Source organism: Lepidochelys kempii, chromosome 23 (genome assembly GCF_965140265.1).
Source record: "Lepidochelys kempii isolate rLepKem1 chromosome 23, rLepKem1.hap2, whole genome shotgun sequence".
Classification (NCBI taxonomy): Eukaryota; Metazoa; Chordata; order Testudines; family Cheloniidae; genus Lepidochelys; species Lepidochelys kempii.
This window is the reverse complement of record NC_133278.1, coordinates 2500760-2521748: the sequence shown is the minus strand read 5'-3', so window position 1 is coordinate 2521748 and position 20989 is coordinate 2500760. Positions and strand designations below refer to the sequence as shown.

The 20989-nt window shown below is 68.4% G+C and overlaps 2 protein-coding genes across 2 annotated transcripts in view; one reads left to right on the top strand and one right to left on the bottom strand.

The window, feature by feature from the left end:
• The window catches only part of MAP4K1 (mitogen-activated protein kinase kinase kinase kinase 1), a 33011-nt gene extending 28528 nt beyond the window's left edge, over positions 1–4483 (top strand). Inside the window, 8 exon segments of the mRNA XM_073321671.1 lie at positions 621–679; positions 850–953; positions 1749–1926; positions 2496–2564; positions 2762–2851; positions 3151–3221; positions 3563–3618; positions 4200–4483. Coding sequence (XP_073177772.1) covers positions 621–679; positions 850–953; positions 1749–1926; positions 2496–2564; positions 2762–2851; positions 3151–3221; positions 3563–3618; positions 4200–4263 — 691 coding nt within the window. The 3' untranslated portion in view covers positions 4264–4483.
• A 1015-nt stretch (positions 4484–5498) lies between these two features.
• RYR1 (ryanodine receptor 1) overlaps positions 5499–20989 on the bottom strand; it is a 62413-nt gene continuing 46922 nt past the window's right edge. The window contains 18 exon segments of the mRNA XM_073322388.1: positions 5499–5769; positions 6325–6376; positions 6786–6886; positions 7175–7239; positions 8077–8233; positions 8422–8556; positions 9476–9622; positions 10147–10207; positions 10601–10731; positions 11132–11174; positions 11630–11760; positions 12368–12607; positions 12924–13010; positions 13121–13298; positions 13606–13676; positions 13960–15269; positions 15618–15699; positions 18509–18538. Coding sequence (XP_073178489.1) covers positions 5674–5769; positions 6325–6376; positions 6786–6886; positions 7175–7239; positions 8077–8233; positions 8422–8556; positions 9476–9622; positions 10147–10207; positions 10601–10731; positions 11132–11174; positions 11630–11760; positions 12368–12607; positions 12924–13010; positions 13121–13298; positions 13606–13676; positions 13960–15269; positions 15618–15699; positions 18509–18538 — 3117 coding nt within the window. The 3' untranslated portion in view covers positions 5499–5673.

The window sequence follows — 20989 nt, the reverse complement described above, 5'->3', positions numbered from 1 at the left end:
ACGCGCTATCTCAGAGTGTCGGGAGCGAGGGGCACCGGCAAAGCTGGGGGGGGGCAGGGGCTGCGGGTCGGGAGCGAGGGGCACCGGCAGAGCTGGGGGGGGGTCCCAGTCTCTCCCAGCGGGCTCGGCCCCAGCTGACCCCCCCGCCCCCCGCAGGGAAGACCCCCCAGTTGTACTCCCACAGCCTGACCAGCCTGTATGAGCAGAGCAAGCGGGAGCAGCGCCCCGGCGTGCACATCGCCCCTCACCGGCTGCTGCCCAGGTACGGCAGCGCCCCCAGGGGGCAGGGCTGGGGGGGGGGTGGAGAGCGGCCGGGGGGGGTGGAGAGCGGCTGGGCGGGAGAATCAATCAATGAGGGCAAACCCCTGCCTGTCCCTGGGGGGCTGGGCTAGGATCCGGGGGGGGGGAGGGTTTTTTCGGGGGTCCCGGGGGGGGGGGGGCTGTTCCCACATCCCTGCATGGCCAGCTCCCAGCCCCCGCCCCCTCCTGGAGCGGGCGAGTCCCCAGCCCTGGGCTGTGCCCATCGGCTGGTGACCCCAGAGGACCCCCCAGACTCCCCCCGCCCCAGGCCACCCCCCCCCAGCTGCTCCCCCCTCAGCCGGCTGCGCTCTGCTCCGCAGGAAAAACGCCATCTCCACGAAGATCGCCGACACCAAGGGCTGCCGGGCCTGCTGCGTGGGTGAGTAACACCCCCCCGTGCCCCCCTGCACCCCCGGACACCCGCTCCCCTCAGCACAGGCCCCCCAGCCCCCCTCTCCCCACCGCACGGGCTTCCCCGCCCCCCCCCGGGACCGCGCCCCCCTGCTGAGCCTGCCCCCACCCCCCTGACGCCGCCCCTGCTCCCCACAGCCCAGCATGCGCGGACCGGCTGCCACTACCTGTGTGGGGCGCTGGAGGCCAGCGTGGTCCTGCTCCAGTGGTATGAGCCTATGCAGAAGTTCATGCTGGTGAAGGTAGGGACCACGGCGGGGGGGAGGTGGGGGGCTGAGGGTGGCGGGTAAGGGGGGGTGGTGGTGGCTAAGGGGAGGGAGTGGGGGTGTATGAGGTGGGGGCTGGGGGGTGGCGGGTAAGGGGAGGGGGTGGGGGGTGGTGTGAGGTGGGGGGCTGGGGGTGGCGGGTAAGGGGGGGTGGTGGTGGCTAAGGGGAGGGGGTGGGGGGTGGTGTGAGGTGGGGGGCTGGGGGTGGCGGGTAAGGGGGGTGGGTTGAGGTGGGGGGCTGGGGGTGGCGGGTAAGGGGAGGGGGGGGTGGGTTGAGGTGGGGGGCTGGGGGTGGCGGGTAAGGGGAGGGGGTGGGGGTGGGGGGTGAGGTGGGGGGCTGGGGGTGGTGGCTAAGGGGAGGGAGTGGGGGGTGTATGAGGTGGGGGCTGGGGGGTGGCGGGTAAGGGGAGGGGGTGGGGGTGGGGTGAGGTGGGGGGCTGGGGGTGGCGGGTAAGGGGGGGTGGTGGTGGCTAAGGGGAGGGGGTGGTGGTGGTGTGAGGTGGGGGGCTGGGGGTGGCGGGTAAGGGGGGTGGGTTGAGGTGGGGGGCTGGGGGTGGTGGCTAAGGGGAGGGGGTGGGGGTGGTGTGAGGTGGGGGCTGGGGGGTGGCGGGTAAGGGGAGGGGGTGGGGGTGGGGGTGAGGTGGGGGGGCTGGGGGTGGGGGTGGCGGGTAAGGGGGGTGGGGATGTGTGAGGTGGGGGGCTGGGCCGTGCCAGGAGCAGGAGGAATGGCCGGACCAGGCCTCCCCCCTCTCACCTGCCCCCCCCCCCCAGCACTTCGACTTCCCGCTGCCCACCCCCCTGCCCGTCTTCGAGATGCTGGTGGGGCCGGGCGACGAGTACCCGACGGTGTGCATCGGGGTGAGCCCGGGGCCCTCGCCCGCCCAGCCGGTCCACTTCCACACCATCAACCTCAACTCCCTCACCTCCTGGTTCACCCACACCGGCGCCGGTAAGGGGGCGCCACGGGGGCTGGGCTGCGTGGGGTGGGGGCTGGTTGGGGGGGGTCGGGGCTGTATGGGGTGGGGCTGTCGGGTTTGGGTGTGGGGGGCTGATTGGGGGCGCAGGGGCTGTGTGAGTGGGGCTGTTGGGTAGGGGCAGGGTTTGGGTGGGGGTGGGGCTGTGTGCTTGTGTGGGGGCTGATTGGGGGGGCCGGGGCTGTGTGGGGTGGGGCTGTGTGCCAGCCAGGGGAGGGCTGGGCTGTGTGTGGGGGCTGGTTGGGGGGGGGGCCGGGGCTGTGTGGGCGGGGCTGTCTGCTTGTGTGTGGGGGGGCTGATTGGTGGGGCTGTCGGGTGGGGGCCTGTGTGGGGTGTCTGACTGGGGGGAGGCAGGGGCTGTGTGGGGTGGGGCTGTGTTGGGGGGGGGCTATGTGCCAGACGGGGGGGGCAGGGGCTGTGGGGGGGGGCTGCAGATGCCGTGTGCCCGGTGTGGAGGAGACCGGGGGGGGCTGGGGGGTGTGACGGGGGGCTGGGACATGGGGCGCCCCCCCCCCCGGCTCAGCCCGGCCCGGTCTCTCTGCAGACGTGTCCTGCCCCGGCCCGGTCCAGGTGAGCCAGGTGGACAGCGAGAGGGTGTTGGTGCTGCTGGACAGTAAGTGGGGGGGGTCCGGCGGGCGCCCTGGGGGGGGCGGGGGGGAACGGAGAGCCGGGGGGGGAGGAGGAGGCCGTGCACATGGGGGGCCGGGGGTCATTGGTCACGTATGGGGGGGCTGACGGGTCAGGCCTGGGGGGGGAGGGGCGCCGGCTCCAGGCTGTGACTAACCCCCCCCCCACTCTCCCCCCCCCCAGGGAGCGTGAAGCTCGTCACCCTGCAGGGCACCCTGGTGCGGAAGCTGCCGGCCCCCGACATCACCTTCGACGTCGCCGTGGAGACCATAGGTGGGTGGGGGCAGGTGGGGGAGGGGCTGCTCCCCTTCTCCCCTCCCCCTGGCGCACGCCCCCCCCACTTCCTGTCCCCCCCCAGCCGGGCGGTGCCGCCCCCCCCCTCATGGGCTGCGTCTCAGCGAGGGGGGGGGCCGCCTATACCCAGCCCCACACCCCAGAGCTGGCTGCATCTCAGGCGCGGCTCCCCGTGCACTGCCCTCTGGACGCTGCATTGGGGGGGGGGGTGGGCTCGGGCAGGCGGGTCCTGGGCATGGGGGGGGCACGTGGGCTGACCCGGCTCCCCTCTCCCGCAGCACTGGGGCAGAACTGCATGCAGGCTTTCTGGCGCCACGGCGTCCAGGTGTGGGACTTCGCCTCAGCACAGGTATGGCGCTCTGCCCCCCCCCGAGCCCCCTGCCCCCCCGAGCCCCTCCCCCAGCCCTGACTGGCCCATGGACGCGGCTCCCCCCCCCAACCCAGCCCCCCCCACTCCCTGCTGAGGGCCTCCCCCCTGCCCCAGGGAACAATCCTAGTGCCAGGCACTATTCACCGCCCCCCCCCCTCCGCAGTGGTGGGCCACCTGGCAGGGCCAGGGAGGTTGGGGGGTGGGGGGGGATGATCCAGCTCCTGGGGCCGTGGGAGAAGGGGGGGGGAGCGTCTGCAGGGGGGGTCATTGGGGCAGCCTCTCCCTACAGTGCCCCCCCAATGCCCTACCCTCTCTTGTAGCTGATCAAGGAGCTGCGGGACCAACGCTGCATCTTCCGCCTGCTGGGCACCCACAGGTAGGGGTCAGCCCCCCCAGCACCCACTGGTAGGGGTCAGGCCCCCGCAGAACCCACAGCTAGGGGTCAGGCCCCCGGGCACCCACTGGTAGGGTCTCTCTCCTCCCCCCGGGCACCCACTGGTAGGGGTCAGGCCCCGCAGAACCCACAGCTAGGGGTCAGGCCCCCAGGCACCCACTGGTAGGGTCTCTCCCTTCCCCCCAGGCACCCACAGGTAGGGGTCAGCACCTGCCCCCCCCCCCGGGCACCCACTGGTAGGGGTCAGCCCCCACAGAACCCACAGCTAGAGGTCAACTCCGCCTTCCCCCCCTGGGCACCCACTGGTAGGGGTCAGCCCCCTGCCCCAGCACCCACAGCTGGGGGTCAACCCTCCCTCCTGCTGGGGCACCCACAGGTAGGGTCTCTTCCCTCCTTCCCCAGGCACCCATAGGCCAGGGTCCCCCACCTAGCCAGGTTTTGGGGGGAACAAATCCAATGGCCACAACCCTCTGGGGCCCTGGCTCATGAGGACAGGGGGCTGTGGGGGTGCCAGGGGCTGTGAAGTGTCATCTGCTGCCTGACCCCCACTCTTCCCCCCCCAGCACGGTTGTCTTGGAAACACGCCCCATAGACGACACCCACAGCAACCTCTACATCCAGGAGTGACAGCCCCACCAGTGGGGGGGGGCCGGACTCACCCCCCAAGAAGCTGCTCTTCCCCAGAGAGTGTCCACCCCGGGGCCAAGGACCCGCCCAGCCACATGGGCCGCGACAGAGAATCAGCCCCCGGTGCCCCCACACTGCACAGACTGGGGGGGCGGCTGAGCAGGCCCCAGGGGTGTCATTGTTTCACCCCCTTTTCCATACTGTGTCTGTAATTATTCTGCCTCAAAAAAGTAGGAAAATCACAACTTTGCTCTTTTCTGCCCCCCCCCCCACGATTGGGGGGGTAGCCTACCACCCCCCTCCCCCCCGCAATGAAATCAGGGCCCCCTCAGTGCAGGAGACATGCCCAGCCTGGCCTGCCCCAGTGCACTGCCCCCCCCCGCTGGGTGGTCCCCAGTTCTGCACCCCCCAGCCCTGGGCCGTACACCGCCCCCTCCCCCGCTGGGTGGTCCCCAGAAACTGCAGCCCCCAGCCCTGGGCCGTACGCTGCCCCCCCCCCCACTGCTGGGTGGTCCCCAGTACTGCACCCCCCAGCCCTAGGCCATACACCGCCCGCCCCCTACTCTTCTGCAGCAAATGCCCAGACCCACCCTACTTGTGTCCCTGGGCTGCCTCACGCGGGGGTGGACCCAGGTAAGGGACCAGGCAGGTGGGGTGGGGGGTGGGGTTTGTAATATGACAGCAGAGCCAGAACCCAGGTGTCCGGGCTCCCATCCCCCTCCACTGACAGAACCCAGGTGTCCGGGCTCCCATCCCCCTCCAGGGGGTCAACAACAGAACCCAGGCGTCCAGGCGCCCATCCCGCTCCGGCGACAGAACCCAGGCGTCCGGGCGCCCATCCTGCTCCGGCGACAGAACCCAGGCGTCCGGTGCCGCCCCCCGCGGCTGCAGGAAGGAGGAGGCTCAAGGCCGGTGCAGCACGCGATCACCTCTCGTTTATTGATCAGGAAAGGGGGTCTGGGCACAGCGCTGCCCCCTGCAGGCCCTGGCCCGGCGGCCCCGCAGCATAAAGCCGCGTTTGGGGGTGTCCGGCAGCCTCTGTGCACAGCCCCCTCATGGGGCAACAGCGAGTCCCCCCCAGCACTGGGGGGGGGCAGCTATAAAAAGGCACTTGGGATCAGCTCCCGCCCAGGACCACCCACAAGTGGAGACCTGGGGGGGATCAAGCTGGGCCTGGGGGGGGGCAGTGGCTTCCCAACCCCCACCTGGCCTCTGACCCACACTCTACCCCCCCCCCCCCCCCCCCCCCAGGCCCAGCAGGTGGGTTTTCAGTGTCTGGCCCTGCCGGGGGGAGATGCCGGCAGGAGGGGTCGCGGGGGGAGATTAGCAGCAGCAGTGCCCCCCAAGGACTGGCGCCCCCCCAAGGGGGCACGGGATCTGTGCGGGGTGGGGGGGGTGTCCCATCCGGTTCTAGCCCAGCTGGTCTTCGTATTGCTTGCGGAAGCAGTCGCCGGCGGGGAAGAAATCCCAGCAGCGCTCCTGGTACATCTTCCAGACGTAGGACTCCTGCCGGGGGGCGGGGGGGGGAGGTTAAGGGGGCGGGGGGGGGACCAGCACCCTCGGCCAGACCCCAATCCTTACCTGGGGCAGATGGCCCCTCTCAGAGCCTAGGGGTCAGACCCCTAGGATCCTCCAGCCCGTATCCCGCTCCCATGTGGGGCCGACCCCTGAGATCCTCCAGCCTGTATCCCCCTCCCGCTTAGGGCCGACCCATGGGATCCTCCAACCCGTATCCCTCTCCTGCTGTGGGGCCGACCCATGGGATCCTCGAGCCTGTATCCCCCTTCCCCTTAGGGCCGACCCATGGGATCCTCCAACCCGTATCCCTCTCCTGCTGTGGGGCCGACCCATGGGATCCTCGAGCCTGTATCCCCCTTCCCCTTAGGGCCGACCCATGGGATCCTCCGACCCGTATCCCCCTCCTGCTGTGGGGCCGACCCATGGGATCCTCCGACCCGTATCCCCCTCCTGCTTGGGATCCTCCAGCCCATATCCCCCTCTCCTGTGGGTCCGACCCTGGGCCCAGTCCCACCCGCTGCCTGGTGGTGCTGGGGGGCTCACCTGGCCCGTGTGCTCCGTCTCGTCCTTGTTGATGAGGTACATCAGGAAGAACCTGGGGGAGTGAAGGGGGGGGGTCAGGATCCAGGGGCTCAGGACACAGACCCCACCCCCCATTTAACCCCATGAGCATCACACTCAGCAATGACTTGGGAGCTGCAGGGCCAGGAAGGGGTTAACACGCCCCAGTGGGGCAGGGGTAGGGCTCTCCCCCCCCCCCCTGCATTCCCACAGAGATCGCCCTGCCCCCCACATTAGCCCCACCCCCTGTCACTCAGATGGACTTGACCCCACCCCCAGGTCCCCCCCTCACTTGCATGCCCGTGGCCCCGCCCCCGGCTCCTCCCCTGCCCGTGGCCCCGGCCCCGGCCCCGCCCCTGCCCGTGGCCCCGCCCCCGGCTCCTCCCCTTGCCGTGGCCCCGCCCCCGGCTCCTCCCCTTGCCGTGGCCCCGCCCCCGGCTCACATGTAGTTGGCCAGGTTGTGCTCCTCCAGCGTGTGGCTCTCGAAGCCGTGGGGCGTCGTGTCGAAATAGTCGCTGCCGATGCCGCAGATGAAGCACTTGGTCTGCGGGGGGGGGGGGGGGGGGCAGGGATGAGAACCCAGGTGTCCTGGCTCCCCCGCCCCCCTCGGTGGGGTAGGGTGGGGATTGGCTGCCCAGCACGGAGCCGGCTTCCCCCCCGGTCCAGGGCCCAGCGCCTGGCCCCCCAGACGTGGGGGTGGCCAGGAACCCGCCCGGTCCAGCGTGGGGGGCGGGGGGGAGATAACCGGTGGGCTGGGGGCCTGCCTGGGGTGGGGGTGGGAGGAGTGTGTCACACCTGAGGGGGTCTGCCGGGGAGGGGGGGGGTCACTCACCTCCATGTCCTCCTTCACCTGCTCCTGCTGGTCGCGCAGCTCCCCAAAGGCGTCGATGATCAGGCCTGGGCAGAGAGAGGGGGGCGAGGAGCCCCCCCAAGTCACCCAGGGGGCAGCACCCAGGGACCAGCCTACCCAACCCCACCCTCCTCTCCCACACAGGAGCGGGGCCTGGCCCCCCACCTCAGCACCCACAGCTGACAGAATGCCCCGTCCTGTTCACCCCCCATGCCAGCACCCTGCCCCTGCTCACCCCCCAGCCCAGCGCCCCCTCCCCGCTCACCCCCCAAGCAGCCCCAAGCCCGGCGCCCCCCTGCTCACTCCCCAGCCCAGCACCCCTCCCCGCTCAGCCCCCAGCCCAGCGCCCCCTCCCCGCTCACCCCCCAAGCAGCCCCCAGCCCGGCGCCCCCTCCCCGCTCACCCCCCAAGCAGCCCCAAGCCCGGCGCCCCCCTGCTCACTCCCCAGCCCAGCACCCCTCCCCGCTCAGCCCCCAGCCCGGCGCCCCCTCCCCGCTCAGCCCCCATGCAGCCCCAAGCCCGGCGCCCCCCTGCTCACTCCCCAGCCCAGCACCCCTCCCCGCTCAGCCCCCAGCCCAGCGCCCCCTCCCCGCTCACCCCCCAAGCAGCCCCCAGCCCGGCGCCCCCTCCCCGCTCACCCCCCAAGCAGCCCCCAGCCCGGCGCCCCCTCCCCGCTCACCCCCCATGCAGCCCCCAGCCCAGCGCCCCCTCCCCGCTCACCCCCCAAGCAGCCCCCAGCCCGGCGCCCCCTCCCCGCTCACCCCCCAAGCAGCCCCCAGCCCGGCGCCCCCTCCCCGCTCACCCCCCATGCAGCCCCCAGCCCGGCGCCCCCTCCCCGCTCACCCCCCAAGCAGCCCCCAGCCCGGCGCCCCCTCCCCGCTCACCCTGGATGATGGCCAGCAGGATGACGATGACGAAGAAGAAGAAGGTGATGTCGAACACCACGCGGTAAAGCTCGTACTCGTCGCCGGCCGGGTCCTCGATCTCGTCCCCGATGCCCCCGCCCGCCCGCACCCCCACGTACATGTGGAACAGGTAGCACTGGGGGGGGGAGACACGGGGGGGGGTGAGGGGTGCCTGACCAATCAGAGACAGGGGGGACCCAGACGCCGCCCCTGGAGCCATCAGAGAACCCCCCCCCACACACACACAAATTGGGCCCTTGTGCCCCGGGCCCCCTCCACAGCCGCTGGCGGGACAAGGCCCCCCCCGGGCAACCCCCCGCTCACCGTCATCATGTCGTCACATTTCATGTCCGGCTCGTCCTCGTCCTCACTCTTGTTGTAGAACTTGCGGAAGAAGTTAAAGGCCACCACGGTGTAGAGGTAGACGACCACGGCCAGCAGCCCCACCGTCATCGCCAGCTGGGGGGGCACGGGGGGGGGCTGGTACTGCCGCCAGAGAGCACCTGGCCTGCCCCCCCGCCCCCCCCCACTCCCACCGTCATCGCCAGCTGGGGGGGGCACGGGGGGGGGGCTGGTACTGCCGCCAGAGAGCACCTGGCCTGCCCCCCCGCCCCCCCCCCACTCCCACCGTCATCGCCAGCTGGGGGGGGCACGGGGGGGGGGCTGGTACTGCCGCCAGAGAGCACCTGGCCTGCCCCCTCCGCCCCCCCCACTCCCACCGTCATCGCCAGCTGGGGGCGGCACCAAAGCTCCCCCCCACCCCTCCAGCACAGCCTCCGCCCTGCTCCCCACCGTGACCCCCCCAGCCCCCCACCGTCATCGCCAGCTGGGGGGGGCATGGGGGGGGGCTGGTACTGCCGCCAGAGAGCACCTGGCCTGCCCCCTCCGCCCCCCCCACTCCCACCGTCATCGCCAGCTGGGGGGGGCACGGGGGGGGGCTGGTACTGCCGCCAGAGAGCACCTGGCCTGCCCCCCCCGCCCCCCCCCCACTCCCACTGTCATCGCCAGCTGGGGGGGGCACGGGGGGGGCTGGTACTGCCGCCAGAGAGCACCTGGCCTGCCCCCTCCGCCCCCCCCCACTCCCACCGTCATCGCCAGCTGGGGGGGGCACGGGGGGGGCTGGTACTGCCGCCAGAGAGCACCTGGCCTGCCCCCTCCGCCCCCCCCCCACTCCCACCGTCATCGCCAGCTGGGGGCGGCACCAAAGCTCCCCCCCACCCCTCCAGCGCAGCCTCTGCCCTGCTCCCCACCGTGACCCCCCCCAGCCCCCCACCGTCATCGCCAGCTGGGGGCGGGCACAGACAGCTGTCCCCACCACCGGAGAGCAGCCCTGTCTGCGCAGACCCCCCCCGCTGCCCCCCGGCTGCCCCCGGCCCACCTGCTTGCCGTTGTGGGTGACGGAGGAGAGGATGGTGCGCAGCGTCTTGACGCCCATGGCGATGTCCAGCAGGTGGGCGGCGAAGAAGAAGTTATTGTAGTGACCCAGGAGGGACATGACCATGTACCAGACCAGGTAGAGGAAGGACTGCGGGGCAGGGGACAGGGGCTGGGACGGGGGCACCTCCACGGCGGGGAGCGGGGGGGGGACTCCGGGTCTCCCCCCAGCTCCCCAAGATCAGGGCAGGGAGTCCCCCTCCCCCAGGGGCAGGGACGGGCCACGGCATGAGGAAAGACCCAGCCCTTCCGTCAGCACCGCTGTGCCCCTCACCCGGGCATCTGGTCTGGTCCCGCCCCCCCGCCCCTGCATCTGCAGCCTCCCTCAATGACACCCCGCCCCACCGCCGATCTGAGGCAGCCGGGGGGGGGGGGGGGGGACGGGCCTCGATACAAGCCCCCCTGCCGCAGCCCGAACGCAGGACAGGCACACTCTGCCCCCCGGCTCCCGCCCACCCCTTGCCCCCCCGCCCCATGACCCCCCTTCGCTGGGCCCCACAACTCCCCCCCCAGGCCCCACACACACACCCCGGTCCCCATGACTATCCCCCTCAGGTCCCATGACTCCCCTCCCCCCATGGGCCCCACGACTCTCCCCCCGGGCCCTGCACTCACGTTGTCGGTGAAGATGACGCCGAACTTCCAGAGCTGGTACTTGATGTCGATGGACGTGATCCTGAGGGAGTGGCAGGGTGAGCCAGGCCACCCTCCCCGCCACCCGGTTCCCCCCTCCGAGCCTCTCACCCCCCGGATGTCCCCCAAACCTCAAGCCCCGAGACTCCCACCCCCTGGATTCTGCCCCCTGAGCCTCCTGCTCCCTGGATCCCTCCCGAGCCCTGGATCCCTCCCGAGCCCCCTGCCCCTGCCCCCTCCGAGTGTCCACCCCCCCCACATCTCTCCACCATTCCCTGAGCCTCCTGCCCCACCCCCAGGCCTCACGATCCCCTTCGCCCCCTGAGTCTCCTGCCCCCCCAGTCCCCTCGATCCCCCCCACTGCCCCCTGAGCCTCCCGCCCCATAGGCCCCCCAGTCCCTCCCACCCGAGCCTCCTGCCCCCCCAGCCCCCTCACCACGTCAGCAGGGACTTGTCGGGCTGGGGTTTCCTCTCGCTCTGGGCGCTGATCTCCAGGCTGGCCAGGTCCATGCCCAGCAGCTCCGCGATCCGCTCCCGCCCGTAGATGTCGCCGTATTTCTCCAGCACCTGCGGGGGGCGGGGGGCAGGGGGCAGAGGGAACCCCAGGGCAAATGCAAAGGGAGAAAGGCCTGGATCCCCCCCCAGCCAGTCAGACCCCTGCCCTGGCACCCCCTGGGGGAACAGCCCCATGTCTCCCTTCCCAAGGCCGCCCAGAGGATTCAGGGGGCCTGGGGTCTTCGGGGCACTTTGTTGAAGACATGGAGTGGAAGGACCCCTGCTGCCGAAAACTCTCATGGGGGCCCCCGCAGGGCCCGGGGCAAATTGCCCCACTTGCCCCCCCCCCCCGGGCGGCCCTGCCCCTTCCCCATGCAGCCGGCGCACCAAGGGGGAAAGGCCCCATGTCCGGCCTGGGGCCCCCCTGGGGGAAAAGCCCTGTGCCCCATGCCCAAGTCAGTGAAGGACTCACCTTTCTCTTGACAAATTTATCCCAGTAGTTGCTCGGGAAGGACCTGGTGTGGGGGGGTGAGAGCCAGTGTCAGAGGGGGCCTTGGGAGGGGGTCAGCGCTGCGGGCCCCCTTTGCCTCGGGGTCTGGTTCTACTCCCCCTGCAGGCCTGGGGGTGGGTGGGGTGCAGCGGTAGGCGAGAGGGGCTGACGGGGGAAAGCCCCCCCCCAGTCTCGAGCGGTCCTGAAGGGCCCAGTGGGGAGATGCTGGTGGGGGGGCGGGGGGATGACACTGTCAAGCGTCTGCCCCCCCACCACACCCAGAGGGGTAGTGCAGCTGGGACGAATGGAGGGGTTCAGGGGGGGCCGGACACTGACACAGGGAAGGGGCTTCTCCAGGGCCAGGAGATCCAGATCCCCCCCCAGACCCAGAGACCCCCCCCCAGGCTGAGACCACCACGCATAGCCCAGCCCCCCATGGCCCAGCCCAGCCCTGCCCGCCAGGCCCAGCCCCCCACGCACGGGGTGTTCAGCACCAGCCGGTCCCACTGGCCCTTGATGTCATCGTCCTCGGGCTGGTCGGTGATGTAGAGCCCGTCAAACTCCAGCTTTCGGGCCAGCTCCTTCTCCCGCTTGAAAATCACCAGCGGGACCTGCCAGGAGAGGGGAGTCAGGGCATCGTGTGGGGCTCCCAGCGAAGGGCAGGGGTCAGGGCACCGTGGGGGTCAGGGCACCGTGGGGGGCTCCCAGCTCGGGGGGAGTCAGGGCCTTGCGGAGCTTCTGGCTGAGGGGGGGGTCCTGGCTGAGGAGGGGACACAAGCTGGCCCCTCAGCCTCCCAGCCCAATGGCCCCTCGGTTTGGGGGGGAAGGGGACATGGTTCTATCATGGGTGGGCATGGCTCAGGGATATGCCCATAGCCTATGGTGGGCGGGGCCCCAGGGTGGGTGGGGCTCCATGGCTGGTGGGTGTGGTCCCATGGCAGGCAGCTGGGCGTGGCCCCATGGCCGGGAGCTGGGCATGGCCCCAGGCAGGTGGGTGTGGCCCCGTGGCAGGCATGTGGGTGTGGTCATGTGGCCAGTGGGCAGGGCCCCATGGCTGGTGGGCGTGGCCCCATGGCAGGCAACTGGGCGTGGCCCCATGGCAGGTGGGTGTGGCCCCGTGGCAGGCATGTGGGCGTGGTCATGTGGCTGGTGGGCAGGGCCCCATGGCAGGCAACTGGGCGTGGCCCCATGGCAGGTGGGCGAGGCCCCAGGGCTCACCTTGAGGCAGTTGTAGCCGATGATGCAGAGGAAGGCGACCAGCGTGTGGGTGATGGACAGGAACTGCAGCGTGGGCTGCATGTAGCCCGTGCTCTCCTCCAGGAAGAAATAGACCACGCTGTCCTCCTCCTCGTCCTCCCCAGCCCCGTCGCCGCTAGCCCCGAAGCCCAAGCCCCCCGCCAGCTCCTCCAGCAAGCCGGAGTCCTCCAGCTCCTCCTCGCCGGGCGGGGAGTCCGACACCTGCGTGGCAGGGACAGCGTGGGGCCGTGGCTGATGGGGAGCCACACCTCCTCCAACCCCTCCCCCAGCACACAGGCATCCTGGCTCTCAGCCCCCCCAACCGCTCTAACCACTAGACCCCACTCCCCTACCAGAGCCAGGGATAGAACCCAGGAGTCCTGGCTCCCAGCCCCCCCCCACCGCTCTAACCACTAGACCCCACTCCCCTCCCAGAGCCGGGGCCAGAACCCAGGAGTCCTGGCTCCCAGCCGCCCCCGCTCTAACCAGTAGACCCCCCTGCTGCCCCGGAGCCGGGCGAGGGCCCGGGCGCCCGGACCTTGTAGAAGAGGAGGATGAAGTTGATGGCGAAGGCCAGGAAGAGGGCCAGGAAGCGCAGGTTGTAGAAGTTCCGGGACAGGTAGTTCTGGAAGGACAGAGCGGGTCAGCACCGACGTGGCTGGCCAGTGGGGAGCCCTCCCCACCCCCTCCCTGCCCCACGGCCTGACTCCCCCCTCTCCCCCAGCCCCACGGTACCAGGAACTTGACCCTCTGGATCTCCAGCTCGGCCCAGAACTCCAAGCTGCCGTTGGCCGGTTCCTCTTTGCGCTCCCGCGGGGTGGCCGACTTCCTCCGATGCTTCCTCGGGGCCTCGGCCGCCGGCTCCTGGGGGGCCGCCGGCTCCTCCAGCCCCACCTTCTCCCCATTCTCCGTGCTGTGGGGGAGGGGGGGCAGTGGTCAGTGGGCAAGGCGGGGTATCCACGCCCCCACCCTCACGTATTCAACTCCTGCCCCTTCCCTCACCCAAAACTGCCCCCCAGCCTGTGTAGCAGCCCCCTCCCTGGGGCAGGGGGCACACTGGCAGGGGACGGGGGGGGCAGGCTTGCCCCACCATTGCCCTAATGGCCTAAGCTACCCCCCGCCCCAGAGCTCTGAGGAGAACCGCTCCCCGCAGGCCCCATCACCCCTCAAGGGGTCCTGCCCCCACCAGTACCCACTCCCTCCCCACCAACCCCACTCACTCAGCCTTCTCAGCCTCCGCAGGGGGTTCTTCCATCTTCTCCGGCTCTGGCTCGGCCTCCTCCCCTTCCAGCTGAGGAGTAACACAACAGACCCCGCATCAGGGACCCCGGACAGGGAGAAAGGGCGTCCCCTGGTATGTGGGAAGCAGCCCTCCCCTGGGGCTGAGACGGGAGACCTGATACTAGGCCTGAGTGCTGGCCCAGCTGGGCTGGGAACCTGTCTGTAAGGGATGGAACCCAGGAGTCCTGGCTCCCAGCCCCCACCCGCTCTAACCACTAGGCACCCCCACCCCACCCCACCCCGGAGCCCTGACTGCTGTCAAAAGGCCAGCCCTGCCCCAACCTCCAACATACCCCCAGCTTCCTCTTGATGATGGGAGTCCCCTCGGGGGTGGGCGGTTCCACCGCCGTGGTGTCCCCCATATCCCCTAGGCCCCCGGGGGCATCGGGGGCAGTTGCTCGGTAATGCCCGGTGTCCTTCTTCATCTCCAGCCTGAAGGCCTCCTCCTCGTCGGGGGCCTCCTCCTTGCCGTCCTCCACGAACTGGGCCGCCTCCCCGCCCTCGGCCGTCTCCTGCCCGTCCTCGGCCGGCCCCAGGTCCCCGTGGACCTCGTCCTGCGTGGGGTCGGGCATGCTGGCCAGCAGCTCGGTCATCGTGAGCTTCTTGGCACCTTCCACCAGCCCGCCGCCAAAGAGCACGGTCCAGAGGAGGAGCAAGACTCCCTTGAGGACGCCGGAGAAGAAGAGCAGCGCACCCAGGAGGACGGCGTAGACACAGGAGCTCACACCCACCGCCAGCTCCTTGACCGTCATCTTCTTCAGCCGGCGGAGCCGGCGACGCAGGTTGCGGTAGGTGAACAGGCGGAAGAAGTCCAGCACCCCGTCCAGGAACTCCCCGAAAGCCGAGGTCGCCTCCGGAGGAGCCCCGGCCGCCTTCTCCACCTCAGTCCCCTCCCCGCCTTCGCCCTCTTCCTCCTCCTCCTCCTCCTTCCCCGCTTCCTCCTCCGAGATCTGCGCCGCGATCTGCATCTCGAAGATGGTGTCCTCGCAGAAGTTGACGAAGAGCTCCATCTTCTCCGACTCGCCGCCCTCGTTGACCACGTCGAAGATGAACTGCCGCTTGGACTCCTTGACCTGGGGCATCTCCCACTGGGCCTTGTTGGTCTCGCTGATCTCGAAGTAGATGCGCTCGATGCGCTTGCTGGCCCCCATGATCTCAATGCGGCCCAGGTAGGGCCGGAAGTAGTTGAGGATGCTCTCGGCCAGCTCCAGGAAGGTCTTGAGCCGGCTGTCGTGGGGCACGTGCTCCGAGAGGTTGGTGAGCAACACCGCCACGTTGAAGCCGATGTCCTTGGCCGGCTCTTGGAAGCGGTTGGCGAACTCTTCGTAGTCGATCATCTCGTTCTCGTCCGCCTCGGAGCAGGAGAGCAGGAACTGGATCTCGGAGGGCGTGTATTGCTTCTGGCTGTCCATGGCCTTCTGGAAGTCCTTCTTGGAGATGAGCCCCCGCGGGTCCGTGATGTAGTCCAGGAAGGCGTCCGACGCCACGATGTCCTTCAGCTTCAGGAACATGTCAAAGAACTTGAGGATCATCTCCACGTTGCTGGACGACTCCACCAGCATGTCCACCATCTGCCGCGCAATGGTGCCGTTCACCACGTTGCCTGGGCCGGGGCAGGGGGAGAGAGGGTTAGGCGGACGGACAACCAGCCAGAAGGGCATGCGGGGCGATGGCCAGACAGAAGTGTGTGCATGGGGCTGCACAGACAGAAAGACACGGGGATGGCCAGAGGCGTTTGCATGCAGACGGACGGGCATGGGGATGGAAGGCAGAGGGAGGGGAAAGGATGGAGAGGCAGGAGGGACCAGGACAAGTGACAGGGTTTGTGGTGCCCTGAACCGTGCCCACATGTGCCAGGCTGGGCCAGTGAGAGGCGCTGCCATCTGCCCAGCTGGGGTGGGGGAAGCAGCTCACACTGGGGGATCTCGAGCCCTGGCCCAGTGCCCCTCACCCTCCAGCAGGGACAACAGCATCACCACCATGTCCTTCTGCAGGTCCAGCAGCTCCTTCAGCAGCCCAATCTGGCTGGAGTCCTGAGGAGACAAGGGGAGCGACGTGAGACGTGCAAGATTCCCGCCGTGCCAGCATGGCTCCCCCACACATATGCACGCCCCTGCCCTCGCACGGCCCCCCCTGCACATACTCACACCCCCACCCTCGCACGGCCCTTTCCCCTCATCAGTGTGTCTGGCTGGAAGCTGCAAGCCACGCTCCCTGACTCAGCAGGATCGGGGTCCCAGCCCCCCTGCGCTATGGGCCGAGGGGAGACCAGGGATATGCCCCGAACTCAGACCCCAGCCAGACCCGTGACCCCAGCCTGGGCGCCGTGAGCCTCTCCCGGGGCCTGGCAGTGCCCAGGGCTGCCCAGACTCTCGCTCCCCAGGCCCAAGCGCCGGGGACTTTGGAGCATCCGACTCGCCGAACCCCTGCCTGCTACGACGCGCCCAGGCGGGCTGGGCCCACCCCAGCGGAAGCCGCCCTGCACCATGCCAGCTGGGGCTGTGGCCTGATGCCTGGTCGGGACAGAACCGCACACTGGCGAGGGACCTTTCTACCCCGCCCCGGGCAGGGTCTCCCCCTCCGGCCCCTTCCCCTGGGCCTGGCACTGCAGACACAGAGATGCCCCATCAGCTCCCGGCTAGCCTCCCGACAGGCTGGGGCTATGCGGGGAGGGGGAGCCTCACCCCTCCCCCTCTTACCTCGGGGTACAGCCTGCTCCGGAAATGGTCCTCACGGGCAGCGCAACAAAGAGAGAGTTTGGGTGCGGAAAAACACCCCCCCCAATCCCCCCAAGGCACCTGCAGGGAGTCCCCAGCCCCCAGCCCCCCGCAGCTTGCTCTAGGGTGGGGAGCCAAGACAGGGCGCAGAGATCCACCCCCTCCAACCCAAACGACCACGCGGATACGGGCAGGGGAGATCGCCCCCCACTTCGGCCCCAGGGAGGAACAAGTGCGCAAGCCCTCGTGCATGGGATTGCATGCATGTCCCCCTTGTGCGTGCGCACATGTGGGTGTGCGAGAGCTCACGTGTGCGTGCAAGCTCCCAGGCGTGTGATCGTGTGGGCCCGCGATCTCCTGCGGCGCGTCCTTGCGGGTGAACAAGACCTTGCACACGCGCTCTTGTGCATGTGATCCGAGGCGCGTGCGCAAGATCTTGTGCGTAGGTGCAGGTGTGAGCCCACGTGTGCGTTCGCATGAGATCTCGGGGGCTCAGGTCAGCGGCCTGTGCGATGCGTGGCCCTGTCGAATCACGTTCTACGTTGGCGTGCACTGGCCTGCGGGACTGGGTGCGCACGTGCGTGCGATGGCGTGCGCACGCCTGGTGACGCGCGTCGGGCCGCTCCGAGGGGGTGGGGTTCCCACCCCCGCACCGGCCCCACGCTCCTGGAGCGGAGGCCCTTTTCCTGGTGCACGCGGGGGAGAGGGGGGGCACAGCCAGCCCGGCCGCGGCCATCCCCCATCAGCACCCGCTAGAGATCACCACCAGAACACGGGACCTCCCGCCAGAGCTCAGAGCAAACAGAAGCACCAGCCAAGCACGGCGCCAGCCTCCTTGCCCAGATGCCGGGGGGATGGAGGAGCGGGGGGAGATTGTTACACGGGGGGGGGGGCAGGAGATGTGCCAGATGGGGGGGGACCCAGGCCAGACCAACCCCCTGCACTTTTTTGGGAGGCGCCCAGGCACCCCCTCCCCCGGGCTCGGGAAGGGGGCTATTTCCCCCCTTGCTCTCCTAAAGGGATTACAGTACCCACGCAACTGTAGCCTCGCCCATGCCCAGGAAGGGTGGGGCCTTGCTCCCACCAGGGAAATCCCATGAGCTGGCACCTACGCCCCGCCCCCCAGCTGCGGGGGTGTGACCAGGGGACACCCCCCCCCATTCAGCTATGGGCCACCCGCCCTAGATCAGGGACTCAGGGTGGGATAACCCACGGGGGTCAGACCCCTCTGCCCGCACTGGGTCCAAAAGCAGTAGGTGGGGGTGGGGCCACCTGGGACTCTGGAGGGACATCGTTATGTGGGGCCCTATGAAAGCCCCCTGGAGTCGCGGAGCCCCGGGGCGGGCAGGGGGGCTGCACGGCTGAGCTACCTGCAGCCACGCTTAAGATAGTCAAGCTGCTCCGGATCGGGGCCCCCTGATCTATTGGGCCATGCAGAGCTGGGGGGAGAGGCTGAAGTCAGGGTGTCCCCCAACCTCACACACTGCCCCAATACACACACACAGTGTTACTCTTCAGCAACATCGGTGTGGCCATATTCCCGAGCGCTCCTGCAGAACGGGATCGGGAACGGGGTCACCGTCACCTGCGCTGCGGAGCGGCAGGAGGTCTCGTTTCAATCGCACGATTTATTTTTTGTAAAATCAGGGTTTCCCGTCGCCCTCCAATTCCGACCGATTTTACGCCTTTATCGTAAGGCTCCCTAATTGCTGTCAATGGACCAAGCTGTTCGGATTTAAAGAAAAAAAACCCCCATCAAGACGGAATTAATTTTTGACAAAAATGGAAAAAAACGAAATCAGAAAATAATAAATCCCCAAATCCTGCCAAATCAAACGGCTTTCCGAGGGCCTTAGTTACGGGGCTCGGGCCTGGAGAGCTGGGGGGAGCTGGCAGGCATGGTGAGTATCAAGCTGGGGGGGGCTGTCTGTGGCACTGGGCCGGTGCTGTTAGCTTGGTCTGGCCTGGGTGGGAGCGGGAAGAAGGAAGGGGGCCAGGGAAAAGGCTGGAGGATCAGACTGGGCACAGAGCTGGAGCCCGAGGGGAGGAGAGGAGCAGACAAGGTGGGCGGCGGAGCGGGGCGAGCGCGGGCGTGAGATGGCGCGTGCCACACACAGGTTCTTACGCCATTTCGGAGTCCGGCCGGCTGGCTCATCTGTCACACATCAGAATAAAAATTTTATTCAGCATTTTTAAGAGCATTTTTGTATGTCTGGCCCCTTCCTTTATTGCCTGGGCTGGCAGGGGGTCCCGCCCCACAACCCCTGAGCTGGGCCTGGCAGGAGGGGGCAGCAACAGGGGCTGGGGTTTCCAGAACTAATGGAGTCTACAGGGCAGCAGGGAAAGGTCTGAGCTAAGGGGAGTCTGGAGTGCAGACACACTTACAACCAGGAGTCCCAGCTCCTGGCACCCCCCCTGCTCTAACCACTAGACCTCACTTCCCTCCCAGAGCTGGGGATAGAACCCAGGAGTCCTGACTCCTGGCCCCACTGCTCTAACCACTGGAATGCATCACTCAAAATTGTATGTGAATCTATTTTCCGTGAGGGGCAGAGATTCTGGTCTCATGGACGTGAGGACAAGCAGGATGGAAGGAAGGATGGAGAGGTGGGCGAGGAGATGGGTGAAGAGTAAAGGGTGCTGTGACAAAGTGGGGATTTTCCCTTGTTATGTTGCATGCAAGTCTTACTGGTTTGCATGGACGCTGTGTGTACCCTTTGCGGGGGCTGCTCCAGCTGCCTGCAGGGATGCTCTGGCCACCCCTTCATAACCTGAGACCCAGGAGACTCTGGCCCGGGAAGCGAGACAAAGGCCAGAGGAGGAGCAACGGGCAGGGCAGGGGCCAGGCAGCTGGAAGCGAGTCAGTCGGGGCTGGCTTGGGGTGCAGGGGGAGGGCCAGAGGCCTGGCTCCGGGCTCCCCTCCCCCCAAGATGGACTTGGCTGAAAGTCACTGATTTCTGTGCTAACAAGCTCTGCCCTACGCTCTGTTCCTCTTGACTAATAAAACTTCTGTTTTCTTGGCTGGCTAAGAGTCACGTCGGCCTGTGGAGTTGGGGGGCAGGGCCCTCTGGTTTCCCCAGGATCCCCGCCTGGGCGGACTCACTGCGGGAAGTGCACGGTCAGGAAGGGGATGCTGAATGCTCCGAGGTCAGATTCAGGAAGGTCGAAGCTGTGTGAGCTTCTTGCCCTGGACACGGACGCTCAGAGACAGGAGGCTCCCCCAGAGTCCTGGCTGGCTTCGTACGGAGTAGCTCCATAGTACTGACCCAGTGACTCCGTTGACAGGTGGATAAGGGCTGGGTGGGTTGGTGGATGTGGGTGTAGGAGGATGGATGGATGGATGGGAGGATGGATGGATGGACGGGTGGGGGCTGGGTAGGTGGATGGATGGAATGATGGATGGATGAATAGACGGATGGATAGATGGGGGTGTAGGAGGATGGATGGATGGACGCATGGGAGGATGATGGATGAAGAGATGGATGGATGGATGGACGGGTGGGGGCTGGGTAGATGGACGGATGGAATGATGGATGGATGAATAGACGGATGGATGGATGGACGGGTGGGGGCTGGGTAGATGGACGGATGGAATGATGGATGGATGAATAGACGGATGGATGGATGGACGGGTGGGGGCTGGGTAGATGGACGGATGGAATGATGGATGGATGAATAGACGGATGGATGGATGGACGGGTGGGGGCTGGGTAGATGGACGGATGGAACGATGGATGGATGAATAGACGGATGGATGGATGAAGGGCTGGATAGACGGATAGGATGGATAGATGGGGGTGTAGGTGGATGGATGAATGGATGGGTGGATGGATGAAGGGCTGGGTGGATGGACAGATGGATGGACAAGAGTCCTGCTTGCTCACACACCCCCACCCCTGGATCCTTCCCCCCCTTCCCCTCATTCATGTCACACTTTGCCCCGCGGCAGCGCTGGGCCCGGGACCTCCCTTTGACAGGGCTGCATGGGGGGCCCTACCCCTGCCTGGCCCAGAGGGGGCGTGGGGGTGCCAACCCTGTGGGCCCCGCTCTGCTGGGCGTCCTGGGGCGCTGACCGGGGCGTGACCCATAAAGGAAGGCGAGACAGGGAAATACAAAAATGGGTCGGTCAGAGAACACCCAAAGCTGCTGCCACGGCTCGGGGGGGGGAGGGCACGGATCGGGGGAGGGGAGGACAGGCAGGGCACAGAGCGATCTGGGTTAGTGCGGCAATTAAAGGGGTCAAAGTCACTCCCCCCAACTCGGCAACTATGAGACTTACTGTGTGGGAGGAGGGGTTAAGATTGGGCGGCACTTCAACTGAACTCCAAATCCTTCTTTCTGGTCTCCATTCCCACCCCCCGCAGCCGGATCGGAACCAGCGGGGCGGAGCCGGGGCCGGGCCGGGGGTGGAGCAGAATCAGCGATGGGGGGAGGGAAGCCTTGGATCAGAACCGGCGGAGGGGCCCAGCCCCAGATCAGAACTGGCAGGGGGGTCCCCAGCCCCGGACTGGGACCCATGCGGGGGGCCCAGCCCCAGCGGACATGCCCACTAGACACGAACGCTCGTGGGAGCTGCCCCGGCCGGAGGGTCCCTCCTTCCAGGCGG